The sequence below is a fragment of the Salvelinus sp. IW2-2015 genome, linkage group LG4q.1:29, assembly GCF_002910315.2.
Source record: "Salvelinus sp. IW2-2015 linkage group LG4q.1:29, ASM291031v2, whole genome shotgun sequence".
NCBI lineage: Eukaryota > Metazoa > Chordata > Actinopteri > Salmoniformes > Salmonidae > Salvelinus > Salvelinus sp. IW2-2015.
This window is the reverse complement of record NC_036842.1, coordinates 36,673,050-36,691,150: the sequence shown is the minus strand read 5'-3', so window position 1 is coordinate 36,691,150 and position 18,101 is coordinate 36,673,050. Positions and strand designations below refer to the sequence as shown.

Sequence of the window (18,101 nt, the reverse complement as noted above, 5' to 3'; positions counted from 1 at the left end):
GGAAGGCAGATAAAGCGTTTTTTTAAAAGCAATCATTTTTGAATGTGAAAACACAGATTCCTACTCATTACTCAACATGCTTAATCTAGCCTAGGCTACATTACTTTTGTTTTGAGACGATTTCCCGAGTGGACTTTGAACTGGGCACCTGGCTCACACCCAGGAGGCAGCCCGGTTCCAAAACGAATGCTATCACTTTTCACCCGTTGATAACCCAGGCCAGAWAATCGAATCCCCTCATTGCCAACACAAATATGGAAAATGGCCGCGCGCATCTCCGCTACTTCAAAACAAGCTATTCGCTATTAATACAATTAAAMAATTAGAAATAATTTTTAGAAACGCCACTGAACAGGGGAACATTTGAATATGAGTTTTAGCAAGTAGTTTTTCCCTCCGTGCTGCTCAATAGTCGAAAGATGGCAAGACTTTCAATAGTTTCTTTGAGGAAACTTTTTGTTTTCTTCCTCTGCCTATCAGCTGTACTTTTCCTTCTGATTACTCTGCAGGTATTTATCGTTACAGTGACATGAACGAAAAGTATSGAGGTCGAACAGAAACACTGTCAGTTGTACACGACAGTAGTGACCTTTTCACGCCAATGGTTTCCACCGTTGTGAAATGTATCCGCTCTAGGAGTGCTTACATTGTGTCTTCAAGAACGTGGCACTATATATAATAACAAACGCTTTGCACGCACGCATTTGCATATAGAGAATTGTGTTGATTCCTATCTTTTGTTTGCAGGTAGAAAATGCCGAAACGCAATAGATTCCATCCCCAATCTCTGTTCCTAGGTCTGCTTGGTCTATCTGACTAATACTGGGATGAAAACTAGAATCTCTTTCACCTCTGGTATTTCCTTATCTTTTCCCACCTGGTTAACCATCTCAATCCCATATCAGTAACTGGTATATTCCAGAATGCATGGAATTAGATGTCTGTTGGTATTTTAAACTCATTCATTTGGCTATACATGCATTATTGCATGTATTATCATACTTTTGWGGGGTTTTACTGTCAGGCTGCATGCGTGTGTTTATGCTGAGGTGCATGTTATTGCATATCTTCATGAAAATGACCATAACCTGAATCGTTCAAAATCCATATACTTCCCAAACAGTGTGGTGTCAAAAAGATGGTCTACATTTCCCAAAAGATACTATATAGATTTTCTGTCTTTGCATAGGTGGTGGTGGAGCTTGGTCAGTTTGAAAGGACAGTACACATCCTCCCTCCAAGGGACCTACAYGAGTCAGGTTGGAGACACCGTTTACATGGCAGCGGACTGTTSGCCAGTGAGAGAACCTCCCCTGGAGGTCCAGAGGGCCAGTACCCTTACATTGTATGGTGGTCCCCACTAACAGGAGAGATTGGCCGACTAGGAGAGTGTGGGACAAACAAGTGCTTCTTCACCATCAACAGGACCCTCTACTCTCACCCATCTACACAGGCCTTCCTTTTCTATGGTGAGACTTTTTATTTTTTATTAATTTGTTGAAACTATARGAACATCTGAAAATTAGAAAATGTACAATGTATGGGTCTGTATAGTTCCTGAAGTTAAGTGTAAATCATTATTTTAACTTGGTATGGTGTTTGATATAGATTAATTGTTTGTTTTCATGATACTTAGCCTAGTTGACAAGAGGCTTGAAGGAGGACAAGATGTAGTACATTTTTACAGTCAAGTGAAAACTTATTAGGCCATCTTTGTTGTGGTGTAATCATCTACATGGATGGTTTGTTATAACATTAGTATCCTCTGATTTGATTTGAGTAAACATAATCAAATGTACACTAGAGGGAGCCATTGTTGTGTAGGTCCAAGCTGAAGAGAAGGCCCTGGTATTGCAGCTGTAAGTAACTCTATTGGTTCAACTGTTTCCAAGTACATAGTTGACCCTAGAACACCTTATTGTGAAACAGTCATTGATGATAGATAATATTTGCATATCCTGTCGGCCTGCCTTATGTGTATAGCTTTAAAAACTCTTGATGGAATTGCAATACAGTTTAATGTATGTTCAGAATCACATTTGGTTCTTACCTCGTACCTTGGTTCTAACCATGATTTTCTTAGAGTGAACTATACAGTTATATGTATCCATTTGCATTGTGTACATCCATATGCTTATTATTGCAGTAAATATTAACCTTCTCATTGAGGATTTCCTATAGACAGTACCAGTCAAAARTTTGAACACACCTACTCATTCAAGGGTTTTTCTTTTTTGTACTATTTTCTACAGTGGTGAATAATAGTGAAGACATCAAAGCTATGAAATAACACATTAAGAATCATGTAGTAACCAAAAAAGTGTTAAACAAATCAAAATATATTTTATATTTGAGATTCTTCAAAGTAGCCACCCTTTGACTTGATGACAACTTTGCACACTCTTAGCATTCTCTCAACCAGCTTCACGACGAATGCTTTTCCAACAGTCTTGAGAGACTTGTTGGCTGCTTTTCCTTCACTCTGCGGTCCAACTCATCCCAACCATCTCAATTGGGTTTGAGGTCGGGTGATTGTGGAGGCCAGGTCGTCTGATGCTGTACTCATCCCTCTCCTTCTTGGTCAAATAACCTTTACACAGCCTGGAGGTGTGGTTTGGGTCATTGTCCTGTTGAAAAACAAATTATTGTGCGCAAACCAGATTGGATGGCGTTCGCTACATCATTCTGTGGTAGCCATGCTGGTTAAGTGTGCCTTGAATTCTAAATAAATCACAGACAGTGTCACCAGCAAGGCACCCCCACACCATCACACCACCTCCTCCATGCTTCACAGTGGGAACCACACATGCAGAAATAATCTGTTCATCTACTCTGCGTCTCACAAAGACATGGCGGTTGGAACCAAAAATCTCMAATTTGGACTCATCAGAGCAAAGGACAGATTTCCACAGGTATAATGTCCATTGCTTGTGTTTCTTGGCCCAAGCAAGTATCTTCTTATTGTTGTCCTTTAGTAGTGGTTTCTTTGCAGCAATTCGACCATGGCCGGTCTCCTATAAACAGTTCATGTTGAGATGTGTCTGTTACTTATTTGGGTTGCAATWTCTGAGATGCAGTTAACTCCAATGAACTTATGAAATAAAATGTTATTTGTCACATGATTCGAATACAACAGGTGTAGACCTTACTGTGAAATGCTTACTTATAAGCCCTTAACCAACAATGCAGTTCAAGAAATAGACTTAATAAAATATTTRCAAAATAAACTAAAGTAAAACAAATCTCATCAATCAAAAAGTAACACACTACATTTACATAACAATAACGAGGCTCTATACAGGCGGTACCGGTACTGAGTCAATATGCAGGGTTACAAGTTGGTCGAGGTAATTTGTAACGTGACTATGCATAGATAATAAACAGCGAGTAGCGACAGTGTCAAAACAAAGGGGGGTCAATGTAAATAGTCCGAGTGGCCATTTGATTAGTTTAGTTGTTCAGCAGTCTTATGGCTTGGGGATAGAAGCTGTTTAGGAGCCTTTTGGTCCAAGACTTGGCACTCTGGTACCGCTTGCCGTGCGGTAGCAGAGAGAACAGTCTATGACTTGGGTGACTGGAGTTTTGGACAATTTTTTGGGCCTTCCTCTGACACCGCCTAGTATATAGGTCCTGGATGTCAGGAAGCTTGGCCCCRGTGATGTACTGGGCCGTACGCACTTCCCTCTGTAGCGCCTTATGGTCAGATGCCGAGCAGTTGCCATACCTGGCGGTGATGCAACCGGTCAGGATGCTCTCGATGGTGCAACTTTTTGAGGATCTGGGGACCCAKCCCAAATCTTTTCAGTCTCCTGAGGGGGAAAAGGTGTTGTCGTGCCCTCTTCACAACTGTCTTGGTGTGTTTTGACCATGATAGTTTTTKGGTGATGTGGACACCAAGGAATTTGAAACTCTCGACCCGCTCCACTTCAGTCCCGTCGATGTTCGGTCCTCCTTTTCCAATAGTCCACGATCAGCTCCTTTGTCTTGCTCACATTGAGAGGTTGTTGTCCTGGCACCACACTGTCAGGTCTCTGACCTCTTCCCTATAGGCGGTCTCATCGTTGTCGGTGATCAGGCCTACCACTTTTGTGTCATCAGTGAACTGGTGTTGGAGTCGTGCTTGGCCTCGCAGTCGTGGGTGAACAGGGAGTACAGGAAGGGACTAAGCACGCACCCCTGAGGTGCCCCAGTGTTGAGGATCAGCATGGCAGATGTGTTGTTGCCTACCCTGACCACCTAGGGGCGGCCCATCAGGAAGTCCAGGATCCAGTTGCAGAGGGAGGTGTTGAGTCCTTAGCTTAGGGATGAGCTTGGTGGGCACAATGGTGTTGAAAGCTGAGCTGTAGTCAATGAACAGCATTCTCACATAGGTGTTCCTTTTGTCCAGGTGGGAAAGGGCATTGTGGAGTGCAATTGAGATTGGGTCATCTGTGGATCKGTTGGGGCGGTATGCGAATTGGAGTGGGTCTAGGGTTTCTGGCATGATGGATGTGAGCCATGACCAGCCTTTCAAAGCACTTCATGGCTACCGACGTAATCATTTAGGCAGGTTACCTTCGCTTTTTTGGACACAGGAACTATGGTGGTCTGTTTGAAACAGGGAGAGGTTGAAAATGTCAGTGAAGGTACTTGCCAGTTGGTCCGCGCATGCTCGGAGTACACGTCCTGGTAACCCGTCTGGCCCCGCAGCTTTGTGAATGTTGACCTGTTTAAAGGTCTTGCTCACATCAGCTATGGAGAGCGTGATCATACATAAAAGGCATTTAACTTGTCTGGTAGGCTCGCGTCACTGGGCAGCTCGCGACTGGGTTTCCCTTTGTAGTCCGTAATAGTTTGCAAGCCCTGCCACATCCGACGAGCATCAGAGTCGGTGTAGTAGGGTTCAATCTTAGTCCTGTGTTGACCTTTTGCCTGTTTGATGGTTCGTCTGAGGGCATAGTGGGATTTCTTATAAGCGTCCGGATTAGTGTCCCATTCCTTGAAAGCGCAGCTCTAGCCTTTAGCTCGGTGCGGATGTTGCCTGTAATCCCATAGCTTCTGGTTGGGAAATGTCGTYGATGCACTTATTGATAAAGCCGGTGACTGAGGTGGTATACTCCTCAATGCCATTGGATGAATCCCTGAACATATTCCTGTCTGTGCTAGCCAAACAGTCCTGTAGTGTATCATCCGCTTCATCTGACCACTTCCTTATTGAGTGAGTCACTGGTACTTCCTTCTTTAGTGTTTACTCACTCGCCAACAAATTCTCACAAGGCACCCAGACCTCCGCCCTCTGTATTTCCATCTTTTCTTCACGCAAATGATGGAGATTTGGGCTTGGTCTCTGGGGAATTTGATTTAAAAACGAAAATATTTAACCTTTATTTAACAAGGCAAGTCAGTTAAAGAACAAATTCTTATTTACAATGACGGCCTACCAAAAGTCAAAAGGCCTTTTTATCCCAGGGGCTGGGATTAAAAAAAAAAATATATATATATATATATATAGGACAAAACACACACTTCATTCAAAGACTGGCAGCTTCATTAAATAGTACCCGCAAAACACTAGTCTCAACGTCAACAGTGAAGAGGCAAGTCCGGGATGCTGGCCTTCTAGGCAGAGTTTCTCTGTCCAGTGTCTGTGTTCTTTTGCCCATCTTAATCTTTTCTTTTTATTGACCAGTCTGAGATATGGCTTTTTCTTTGCAACTCTGCCTAGAAGGCCAGCATCCCAGAGTCGCTTATTCACTGTTGACGTTGAGACTGGTGTTTTGCGGGCACTATTTAATGAAGCTGCCAGTTGAGGGCTTGGGAGGCATCTGTTTCTCAAACTAGACACTCTAATGTACTTGYCCTCTTACTCAGTTTGACACCGGGGCCTCCCACTCCTCTTTCTATTCTGGTTAGAGCTAGTTTGCGCTGTTCTGTGAAGGGAGTGGTACACAGCGTGGACAGTTTTATTGCTTCTTTAATCAGCACGACAGTTTTCAGCTGTGCTAACATAACTGCAAAATTCTAAATTTGGATTAGCTAACACAGCGTGCCATTGGAACACAGGAGTGATGGTTGCTGATAATGGGCCTATGTAGATATTCCATAAAAATATCAGTCGTTTCCAGGTGCAATCGTCATTTACAACATTAACAATGTCTACACTGTATTTCTGATCAATTTGATGTTATTTTAATGGACAAAAAAGTTGCTTTTCTTTCAAAAACAAGAATATTTCTAAGTGACCTCAAACGTTTGAACGGTAGTGTATATCTTAGTATTACTGTAATATTAACCTTCTCATTGAGGATTTCCTATATATATCTTATTAGAATAATATTAACCTTCTCATTGAGGATTTCCTATATATATCTTACTAGAAAAATATTAACCTTCTCATTGAGGATTTCCTTTATATATCTTATTATTACTGTAATATTAACCTTCTCATTGAGAATTTCTTATATATATCTTATTAGAATATATTAACAGCTGCTCCTTAACAGCTTCTACCCCCAAGCAGTTAGACTGCTGAACAATTCATCAAATGGCCACCCAGACTATTTACATTGACATCCCCCACCTACATTCATAGTCACTTTACCCCTACCCCCTGTATATAGCCTTATTACATTTTTTACTTTAGTTTATTTCGTAAATATTTTATTAACTCTATTTCGTGAACTGTATTATTGGTTAAGGGCTTGTAAGTAAGCATTTCACGGTAAGGTCTGTGACGAATAGAATTTGATTTGATAATAATCTCTTTCTCATTGAGGATTTCCTATATATATTGACAGCCTAGAAAAGGACAGAAGTGCACCCGATTTAAGAGGATATATCCGAGACACATTGATTTGAACATTTCTGATGATAACAAAATACCTGGCATCCTATTATAAACACTGCAAGGCAGAAAGACATACAACTGTTACTTCATCAGTCTTCAGATCCCAGAGTAATATGTCTGTCATCTCAGACAAGATGAGTAAAAGGAAGAATATAAAAACATATTTTTTGTTAATCTACTCTACGTATTACTTATGTAATAAGCAAAATGGTCAGCATTGCATTCAATGTGCTGACCCTTCACATTCAAGACACATAAACTCTATACTAATGTCTCCCCTTTCCAACCCTCTTGAATCAAACCAGGCACCGATTTCAACATCGAGAGTCTTCCTCTGCCGAGGAGAGCGCACCACCAGTGGGCCTTGTTTCACGAAGAGTCGCCCAAAAACAACTACAAGCTCTTCCACGAGCCCGTCATCACCCTCTTTAACCACACGGCCACCTTCAGCCAGCACTCCCAGCTGCCCCTCACCTCCCAGTACCTGGAGAACCTGGAGGTCCTGACCTCTCAGACCTACCTGGTGCCCCTCAACCAGAAGAATGAGCTGAGGAAAACACTAGCCCCGGTGGTGTACGTCCAGTCAGACTGCGACCCTCCGTCGGACCGGGATGCCTATGTGAGAGAGTTAATGAAGCACATCARGGTTGATTCCTATGGACAATGCCTCCACAACAAGGACYTGCCTTCCCATCTGAGGGRCTCGATTGSCATGGAGGAGCAGGCCTTCTACCAGATCCTGGCCCAGTACAAATTCATTCTGGCCTTTGAGAACGCCATCTGCGACGACTACATCACCGAGAAACTATGGAGGCCTCTCAAGCTTGGGGTGGTCCCTGTGTATTACGGGGCTCCCAATGTTCGGCAATGGCTGCCRAGCAACAGTAGTGCRGTTGTAGTCGTCCCAGACGAGCMYCCTGAAMAACTGGCTCTGTATCTAAAGAGRYTAGMTGAGGACGATGGRGAGTATGCCACTTATCTGGAGTGGAAGTTGAAGCGTGAAGTCTCCAACCTGGAGTTGGTAAAGGAGCTGAAGGAACGCCCATGGGGAGTCCAGSATCTGACACAGGAGAACTACATAGATGTGTTTGAGTGCATGGTGTGCAGCAGGGTGTGGGAGAACATCGACAGACAGAAAAAGGTAACATGAACTGTTTTATTTGTGACATCTAATGATAAGGTTGCTCATTCCTTAGAGTACTATTTACTTGGTGTGGCAACGGTTTGACAGTATGATTAGTTTGACAGTAAATAGCTGATTATAATGAATCTTAATTTGGATCCCATTAGCTGACACCATGATGACAGCTAGTCTTCTCGTGGTCCATACACAAAACAAAAAAGACAGACTTTACATTATTGACATTACAAGCCTGGAACACAATATTGTGTTAATAATAATAATATTCAAGCTGGAATGAAATAGACCTGCAGGAGTATTGTATTTTTTTTATTGTGCCTATATCGTAATATTTCTGCTTCCCAAACAGGGCCTTGTTCCTAAAACCTGGCAAGCAGAGGGAAACCACCTGAAGTGTCCACTTCCGAGGGTATTTGAGTTTGCTTCAGGCCCTAGAAACCGGACACTTGCGAGGAATTTGGACGGCCAGTTACGAGCAGTCCAAGAAAGAGGCTAGGGCATTGCGTCACTTGGCTGAGAGGAACAAGAATTTCACTGTGGAGCAGTACTGGAAGAGGGTATCACTGACTAAAAGCCTACTAAACTAAAACACTTAATTCACATAGAAAGGACCCTTGTTATATTACAGTGATACAGTATCATTTTTCTATGGCCACTCAGTGCTTTGGTGGTGTGTCAAAGTTCAGAAGCACTATGAAAATGAAAATGGTCCACATATGATGACTAATGGTTGAACATGACAATCACACAAAACTTTTGATCAATATATTTCATATCTTTAATATTCAAAAGATAGCTTGCTGTATAGCTATTGTTATCAACCATAGTTTCCGACCAAAAAAAAAAAAAATGTGTGTGATTCTAAAAGTGAGAGAATGTCTGGTCTTTCTTACGAAACCTTCCTTAATCTTCCTTAAACCAAATTCCTTCAGGAGTCTACACCTCTGGCACGTTCAGGAATAGGAATATGTCATCGCCACAATGTTATGTTTACATTTAAAGCAACAGTGTCAATTTACCATACTGCTTTTATCTTGTTTTTATTATGTTTTTACGTTAACTTTGTATTGCATTTTTTTTAAATCTATAAAAACGTTCATAAGAAAACATTTACTTTCCATGTTCTATACTGAACAAAAATACCTTAAAAAAAAGGTAGGGGAGTGGATCAGAAAACCAGTCAGTATCTGGTGTGACCACCATTTGCCTCATGCAGCGTGACATATCTCCTTTGCATACAGTGTCTTCGGAAAGTATTCAGACCCCTTGACTTTTCCCACATTTTGTTACGTTACAGTGTTGCTGATTGTGTTGCTGGTTATTGGCGGGAACTGGAACACGCTGTTGTACACAACGATCCAGAGTATCCTCAATGGGTGACATGTCTGAGTATGCAGGCCATGGAAGAACTGGGACATTTTCAGCTTCCAGGAATTGTGCACAGATCCTTGCRACATTGGACCATGCATTATCATGCTGAAACATGAGGTGATGGAGGCAGATGAATGGCATGACAGTGGGCCTCAGGATCTCATCATGGTATCTCTGTGCATTCAAATTGCCATCGATAAAATGCAATTGTGTTTGTTGTCCGTAGCATTAGCAAGATGGCGCCGACTGTCCTTTGGAAACTATGCAGTAGTTTTTTATATATTATTTCTTACATTGTTAGCCCAGAAAACGTTAATACAAACAGCCAAGATATCAGAGTGAAGTCAACTTACCAACATTTCGACCAGGAATACGACCTTCCAGGACATTGGATCTAATCCCAGAGGCCGACCCAAAACAACGTCGCCGCAGAAGAGGTAGATGGAGCAGCCTCCTGGTCAGACTTCATAGGCGTGCACACCACCCACCGCTTATGATTATATTACTTGCCAATGTCCAGTCTCTAGACAGCAAGGTACACATAATTAGGGCAAGGGTTGCTTCCCAGAGAGACATCAGAGATTGTAAATTTGTTTCACGGCAACAGTCGGTACAGCCACTGAGATTCTTCATGCGTCGTGCCCACAGAAATAAACATCTCTCTGGGAAGAATGGCAGGGGTGTATGCTTCATGATTAACGACTGATTGTGTAATCGTAACAACATACAGGAACTCAAGTCCATTTGTTCACCTGACCTAGAATTCCTTACAATCAAATGCCGACCGTATTATCTCCCAAGAGAATTCTCGTTGGTGATTGTCACAGCCGTGTATATCCCACCCTCAAGCCAATACCACGACGGCCCTCAAGGAACTTCACTGGACTCCATGCAAACTGGAAGCCATATATACTGAGGCTGCATTTATTGTAGCTGTGGATTTTAACAAAGCAAATTTGAGAACAAGGCTACCTAAATTCTACAAGCATATTGATTGTAGCGTTCGTGCGGGCAATACACTGGATCACTGCTACTCTTCCGCGATGCATACAAGGCCCTCCCCCGCCCTCTCTTCGGTAAATCCGACCCGACTCCATTTTGCTACTACCGTCCTATAGGCAGAAACTCAAACAGGATGTGCCCGTGACAAGAACTATTCAACTCTGGTTTAACTAATCGGAATCCACGCTTCAACATTGTTTTGAACACGCGGACTGGGAAATGTTCCAGGCAGCCTCAGAGAATAACATCGATTTATACACTGATTCGGTGAGTGAGTTTATAAGGAAAGCATTGGCGATAATATACCCACTGTGACTATTAACCTACCCTAACCAGAAACAGTGGATAGATGGCGGCATTTGCGCAAAACTGAAAGCGCGAAACACCGCATTTAACCATGGAAAGATGACTGGGAATTTGGCCGAATACAAACAGTAGTTATTCCCTCCGCAAGGTAATCAAACAAGSGAAATGTCGGTATAGGGACAAAGTGGAGTCACAATACAACGGCTCAGATATGAGACGTATGTGGCAGGGTCTACAGGCAATCACGGACTACAAAAAKAAAACCAGCCACGTCACGGACACCGATGTCTTGCTTCCGGACAAACTAAACACATTCTTTGCCCGCTTTGAGGATAATACGGTGCCACCGACGCGGCCCGCTACCAAGGACTGCAGGCCTCTCCTTCTCCGTGGCCGACGTAAGTAAGACACTTAAACGCGTTAACCCTCGCAAGGCTGCCGGCCCAGACGGAATCCCTAGCCGCGTCCTCAGAGCATGCGCAGACCAGCTGGCTGGTATGTTTACGGACATATTCAATCTCTCCCTATCCCAGTCTGCTGTCCTCACATGCTTCAAGATGGCCACCATTGTCCATGTACCCAAGAAGGCAAAGATAACTGAASTAAATGATGATCGCCACGTAGCACTCTCTTCTGTCATCATAAAGTGCTTTGAGAGACTAGTCAAGGATCATATCACCTCCACCTTACCTGCCACCTTAGACCCAATTCAATATGCATACCGTCCCAATAGGTCCACAGACGATACAATCGCCATCACACTGCACACTGCCCTATCCCATCTGGACATTAGCAATACCTATGTAAGAATGCTGTTCATTGACTACAGCTCAGCATTCAACACCATAGTACCCTCCAAGCTTATCATTAAGCTTGAGGCCCTGGGTCTCAACTCCGCCGTGTGCAATTGGGTCCTAGACTTTCTGACGGGCCRCCCCCAGGTGGTGAAGGTAGGAAACAACATCTCCACTTTGCTGATCCTCAACACTGGGGCCCCACAAGGGTGCGTGCTCAGCCCCCTCCTGTACTCCCAGTTCACCCATGACTGCGTGKCCATGCACGCCTCCAACTCAATCATCAAGTTTGCAGACAACACAACAGTAGTGGACTTGATTACCAACAATGACGAGACAGCCTACTGGGAGGAGGTGAGGGCACTCGGAGTGTGGTGTCAGGAAAACAACCTCTCATTAAATGTTAAAAAAACAAAGGAGATGATCGTGGACTTCAGGAAACAGCAGAGGGAGCATCACCCATCAACGGGACAGCAGTGGAGAAGGTAGAAAGTTTTATGTTCCCCGGCGTACACATCACTGACAAACTGAAAACGTCCACCCACACAGACAGTGTGGTGAAGAAGGTGTAACAGCGCCTCTTCAACCTCAGGAGGCTGAAGAAATTTGCATTGTTACCTAGAACCCTCACAAACTTGTAAAGATCCACAATTGAGAGCATCCTGTCGGGCTGTATCCACGCCTGGTACGGCAACTGCACCAATCTCAACCGSAAGGCTCTCCAGAGGGTGGTATGGTCTGCACAATGCATCACCGGGGGCAAACTACCTGCCCGCCAGGACACCTACAGCACCCGATGTGACAGGAAGGCCTTAAAGATCATCAAGGACGACAACCACCCGAGCCACTGCCTGTTCACACCACTACATCCAGAAGGCGAGGTCAGTACAGTTGCATCAAAGCTGGGATCGAGAGACTGAAAAACAGCTTCTATCTCAAGGCCATCAAGACTGTTACACAGCCATCACTAACACAGAGAGGCTGCTGCCCACACACAGACTCGAAATCATTGGCCACTTTAATAAATGGATCACTAGTCACTTTAATAATGCCACTTTAATAATGTTCACGTATCTTACATACTCATCTCATGTATATACTGTATTTTATACCATCTATTGGATCTTGCCTAAGCCGCTCAGTCATCGCTCATGCATATATTTATATGTACATATTCTTATTCCATCCCTTTAGATTTGTGTGTATTAGGTAGTTGTTGTGGAATTGTTAGATTACTTGTTAGATATTACTGCACTGTCGGAACTAGACGCACAAGCATTTCGCTACACTCGCACATCTCCTAACCATATGTATGTGACCAATACAATTAGATTTTTGCCTGCCCATACCATACCCCCACGGGGCACTCTGTTCCCAACGTTGACATCAGCAAACCGCTCGCCTACACGACACCATACATGTGGACTGCGGTTGTAAGGCCGGTTGAATGTACTGCCAAATTCTCTAAAACGACATTGGAGGCTGCTTATGATAGAGAAATCAACATAGAATTATCTGGCAACAGCTCTGTTGGACATTCCTGCAGTCAGCATACAATTTGCACGCTCCCTCAAAACTTGAGACATCTGTGGCATTGTGTTGTGACAAAACTGCACATTTTAGTGGCCTTTTATTGTCCCAAGCACGAGGTGCACCTGTGTAATGATCATGCYGTTAAAGCAGCTTCTTGATATGCCACACCTGTCAGGTGGATGGATTATCTTGGCAAAGGAGAAATGTTCACTAACAGGGATGTAAACAAATTTGTGCACAAAATTTGAGCGAAATAAGCTTTTTGTGCATATGGACAATTTCTGGAATTTATTTTTATTTTTTCAGCTCATGAAACATGGGACCAACACTTTGCATGTTGCGTTTATATTTTTGTAAAGTTTATTGAATTAGCAGAAAGTACACCTTATTTATGTACAGAATAATGGAAGCAAAATGAACAATAATATTTTACAATATTAATATTACAGTAATTTCAAATGAATGGATAACTAAAACTTAAAGTAAGTTATCAAATGATATCCACATCATTGTGTGAATTGGTAACTGCGTGTGTGTTTGTGTGCGTGCGTGAGTTTGTTTGTGTGTGCCTTTCTCTCCCTAGTCTAATGCAGCGTACTATTTTACCAAAAAACATGAATCTTCAGACCATCACCATAGTTCTTTTTCAACAGCAGTGCAGAGAGAGGAMCTATTATCCTATTTCTCACAGATCCCTTTATTTTTAKTGTAACACTTCTCATCATTCCACAACCCTGAACGATTCCAAATCTCCCCACAGTCCTGGTCTGTTCCATTGTTGCCGTTGGGCTGCCCTTTCCCCCAATTCGCTGTGGTCAGTGGTGTACCATCCAYCCATTTCCAGGTCCCTTCAGTAACTGAGTCAGTAAGACCAATCCAGACATTATTTTTTGTTTGGTRTAATCCATTGATAAATACCTGTTCCTCTTTGCTGTTTATGATCACTAGATCTGCTCCAAACTCTTGGCATTTTTCACTGCTCTGAGTCCAGGTTTTATTCTCATTGGTGATGTAGTAACAGCTGAATTCAAACTCCATCCAGCCTTCTGGACAGCGTCTCCCTTTGATCTTCTTGTTCAGGTTTTCTTTCTCCTTCTGTAGCTGGTCTCTCTCCTTCTGTAGCTGGTCTCTCTCCTTCTGTAGCTGGTCTCTCGCTTTCGTCAAGTTGTTGWAACTGGTCGATTGGTTTCTCTGGTAGACAGACAGGCTTATGATCCCAGCCAGTAGGAGAACACACAGCAGCCCCAGACACACTGCAGCAGCTCTGGAGGGTCTCTTCCACCACTGGAAATATCTTGTTCCTTCTCTTGGGCTGGCCCTGAAGGAACTTGCATTGGCATATGTATTTTCATCATTGTCCATCTTGACACACTTCTGCTCAAATACAGTTAACTTCAACTGTTACTTCAGCTCTTACTGWAAGTCTGGTTCTGAGTCAAGAGTCATCCTCAGTAATAGTGGACAGGAAACAGGAAATGTACAGTTCCTCAGTGCATGAAAACAGATAATTTTCTTAGAGATGCTGTTGGGTAACTATAACCACTCAAATTCAAAGACTGAGTCCATGAAGTCGGCATGCTTGTTTTAATGTATATTTAAACAAAGTTGTTTATTTACTTTTTATCTTCCTCTTCAGTCATGATATGGTTTAAACAGTTCTACTAAACTCTTCAGTCATGATGGGGTTTAAACATTTCTACTAAACTCAGAGGGCCATGTTAGTCTAATGATTGTTGAACAGCAGGACTTTTGTTTCTTAATATGATGTACCACTGTGTCCTTTAGAGGGMGCTATGGGGCTTTTAATGAGAGACAGATCACCATTATTTATCTTCAGATTCCATATTGGAATTTATGCATGGATCCACATCGCTAGACTGTATTGTTTTATTACAATATGTACCTATTATCTTCATCATTAAACACATTGATTATATTTGCTTACCTGACGGACACCTTCTCCTAGCCCGCCAGCCCCCAGGCCTAGTAGGCCAGTGTGCTCTTATGAGCAGATTTATATTGCTTTGTTTTGTATACGAAATTGTGARGACATATTGGGGTGTCACGGTGGGGTATCCCAAAACCTTAGAAAGCCCAAAGCATGTTGTTGAACCATTTCTTAGAGGTAAGCCTTTGAAGCACAGGACCTTTTTAATACACCTGCAAAGGCACTTAATGCTCATTGATTATATTCTGTCTGATAGATTTATCCTCAGATTAGGTCAGTTTGCCATTCGCTCTCTGTGGTTGAATTTGTTCAGTTCTTCCTCCTCGTACCTGGGGAATTTGCAGCCATTTAATTTTAAGGGTTGGTTTCCCAGACATTGATTAAGACTAAAAATCACTTTGGAATTAAAATTGTATTTTGGTCCAGTACTAGTCCTAATCTGTGTCTGGGCAGCCCTCTTTAAGGACTGGTTTCCCAGTTCTAGATTAAGCCTAGTCCTGGACTCTCTCTCCAAAGTTGGAACACAAAATTTGGTTCCAGCAAAGTATGTAAGAATGATGCAACAGATCTTTTTATTTTTTGTCGCTCGAAGAAACTCAAGTAATATTGCAATGCCGTTCATCAATATAATGTGTTATCAACTGACATCCCATGTTCATTAAGTAGTTTCACAGTGCCGGTCAGGAAACCTGCTAGATAAGGTTAACACCTGAACTTTTCCACAATCATCTTGACTGCAGGATACATTTCAGCAGCAATGTSAGTTATGGGTCTGATAAATGTAAATCTGCTATTTTCATAGTGTTTTATAACGTCTGCCTGAATAAAACCATGGAGAAGAGGATGAACAACAATATGTTTACATTATTTCTATGTGATGTATTAATACTCTCTGAACCTCATGTTAACTCTATTCTCACCTTCACCTTTCACCTGATTGGTCAGTCACATGCAACCCAAATAAACCTAAWATGAATATCTAAAATGGCTATTTTAATGGCACATTTGCGCTATGCATCAAATACCTCCAAGCTYGACTTCAAACCACTATTCCTGCAAAGGGTCTGGAACTTACTATAATACACTATATATACAAAAGTATGTGGACACCCCTTCAAATTAGGGGATCGACTATTTCAGCCACACCCATTGCTGAGAGGTGTATAAAATTGAGCACACAGCCATGCAATCTCCATTGACAAACATTGGCAATAGAATGACCTTACTGAAGAGCTCAGTGACTTTCAACGTGGCACYGTYATAGGATGCCACCTCTCCAACAAGTCAGTTCATCAAATTTCTGTCCTGCTAGAGCTGCCCCAGTCAACTGTAAGTGCTGTTATAGTRAAGTGGAAACGTCTAGGCGCAACAACGGCTCAGTTGCGAAGTGGYAGTCCACACAAGCTCACAGAACGGGACCGCCGTGTTCTGAAGCGCGTAAAAATCATCTGTTCTTKGTTGCAACACTAACTACGGAGTTCCAAACTGTCTCTGGAAACAGCGTCCGCACAAKAACTGTTTGTTGGGAGCTTTGTGAAATGGGTTTCCATGGCCGAGCAGCCGCACACAAGCATAAGATCACCATGCGCAATGCCACGTGTTTGTTGGAGTGGTGTACAGCTCACCTTGCATTGGTTCGGGCTAGGCCCTTCAGTTACAGTGAAGGGAAATCTGAACGCTACAGCATACAATGACATTCTAGATGATTCTGTGCTTCCAATGTTGTGGCAAAAGTTTGGGGAACGGCCTTTCCTGTTACAGCATGACAATGCCTCTGTGCACAAAGTGTGGTCCATACAGAAATGGTTTGTCGAGATCGGTGTGGAAGAACTTGACTGGCCTGCACAGAGCCCTGACCTCAACCCCATTGACCACCTTTGGGATGAATTGGAACTCTGACTGCGAGCCAGGCCTAATCACCCAACATCAGTGCCTGACCTCACTAATGCTCTTGTGGCTGAATGGAAGCAAGTCCCATCAGCATGTTCCAACATCTAGTGGAAAGCCTTTGCAGACAACACAACAGTAGTGGACTTGATTACCAACAATGACGAGACAGCATACTGGGAGGAGGTGAGGGCACTCGGAGTGTGGTGTCAGGAAAACAAGCAGCAAATGGGGACCAACTCCATATTGATGCCCATGATTTTTTGACAAGCAGGTGTCCACATTGTTTGGCCATGTAGTGTACATGTTCCACGATTAGCATTGTCCCCCATTTGGATGACTTGTGATAATATTGAATGACYTGTGATAATACTTTTGGTCATGTAGTGTAAATTCAGAGGTGAATAGGTCCGTTAGGACACTAGGCAGATAAAAAGGAAGTCAATTCCCCCTTCCCATTCTGTTGCTGTTGTGCAGTTTAGCATGTAAATCTTGGTGKGGCAAAAAATAAACATGTGKCAGCAAAGCCACTACTCAACACAACACTAAACAATACATTAATTGAACTTGAATGGTGACAAACGGTGCCCACAAACTGTTAGGGCCTACGTAAAGCTGTCCCAACACCTTACCACTGCTACACCTGGCTATCAGTGGAGCCTTGTCTGGATGCGAAACAGTTCATTGAGCCTAATTTACTGCCTTTAAAAAAAGCATAGCTGATATGCTATGTTAACCAAAAGTGGTTTCTACTGACAATTGAGATGTACAAACTATGGCATAAGGGGACGACGAGTGGATAAAAGGCAATCTGTCATTTWAATTAAGACATTAATGAGCAAGCTAGGACAGACRTAGTCAAAGTAACTATTTTCAGCACTTTTGAAATGTACAGCAACAGAATTCAGAACATGGGCTATTCTTCCTGTACAATATTTGATGACGACATTTCTCTAAAACAGGCTATAGGCTACATGTGCACCACCAAGTCAGAACAGTAGGCTAAATGATGAGGAGAAAGGGGACCAAATTACTGTAGAGCTGAGCAATGTCAGCTTACTACACAATATACACTTTGTACTTTCTCCCTGGCATTTTACATCATTTATGCACATGTACAGCATGTACACATCAAAGACAACAATACAGCAAAACAAAGAGTGAGACAGAAAATAACCAAAAAAAACAAAGACAAAAAAATATATATTTTGATAGTTGTTACAGGTTACAACTAGCACAGATAATACAGTCCTCGCCTAAACATCGGAGATGCTGTGTATACACATATCAGGT

At 42.7% G+C, this 18,101-nt stretch overlaps 2 protein-coding genes across 2 annotated transcripts; one reads left to right on the top strand and one right to left on the bottom strand.

Moving 5' to 3' along the window:
- The first annotated feature begins 274 nt into the window (after nt 1–274).
- On the top strand, nt 275–8,522 carry fut10 (fucosyltransferase 10). The gene is made up of 4 exons (XM_023984626.2): nt 275–509; nt 1,190–1,469; nt 7,132–7,967; nt 8,317–8,522. The coding sequence occupies exons 1-4, from the start codon at nt 420–422 to the stop codon at nt 8,461–8,463; spliced, it is 1,353 nt and encodes a 450-aa protein (XP_023840394.2). The 5' UTR covers nt 275–419; the 3' UTR covers nt 8,464–8,522.
- Nucleotides 8,523–13,374: 4,852 nt separating this feature from the next.
- On the bottom strand, nt 13,375–14,426 carry LOC111961126 (CD209 antigen-like protein C). Its single transcript, XM_023983240.2, has one exon. The coding sequence runs from the start codon at nt 14,333–14,335 to the stop codon at nt 13,652–13,654; it is 684 nt and encodes a 227-aa protein (XP_023839008.1). The 5' UTR covers nt 14,336–14,426; the 3' UTR covers nt 13,375–13,651.
- Nucleotides 14,427–18,101: the final 3,675 nt, after the last annotated feature.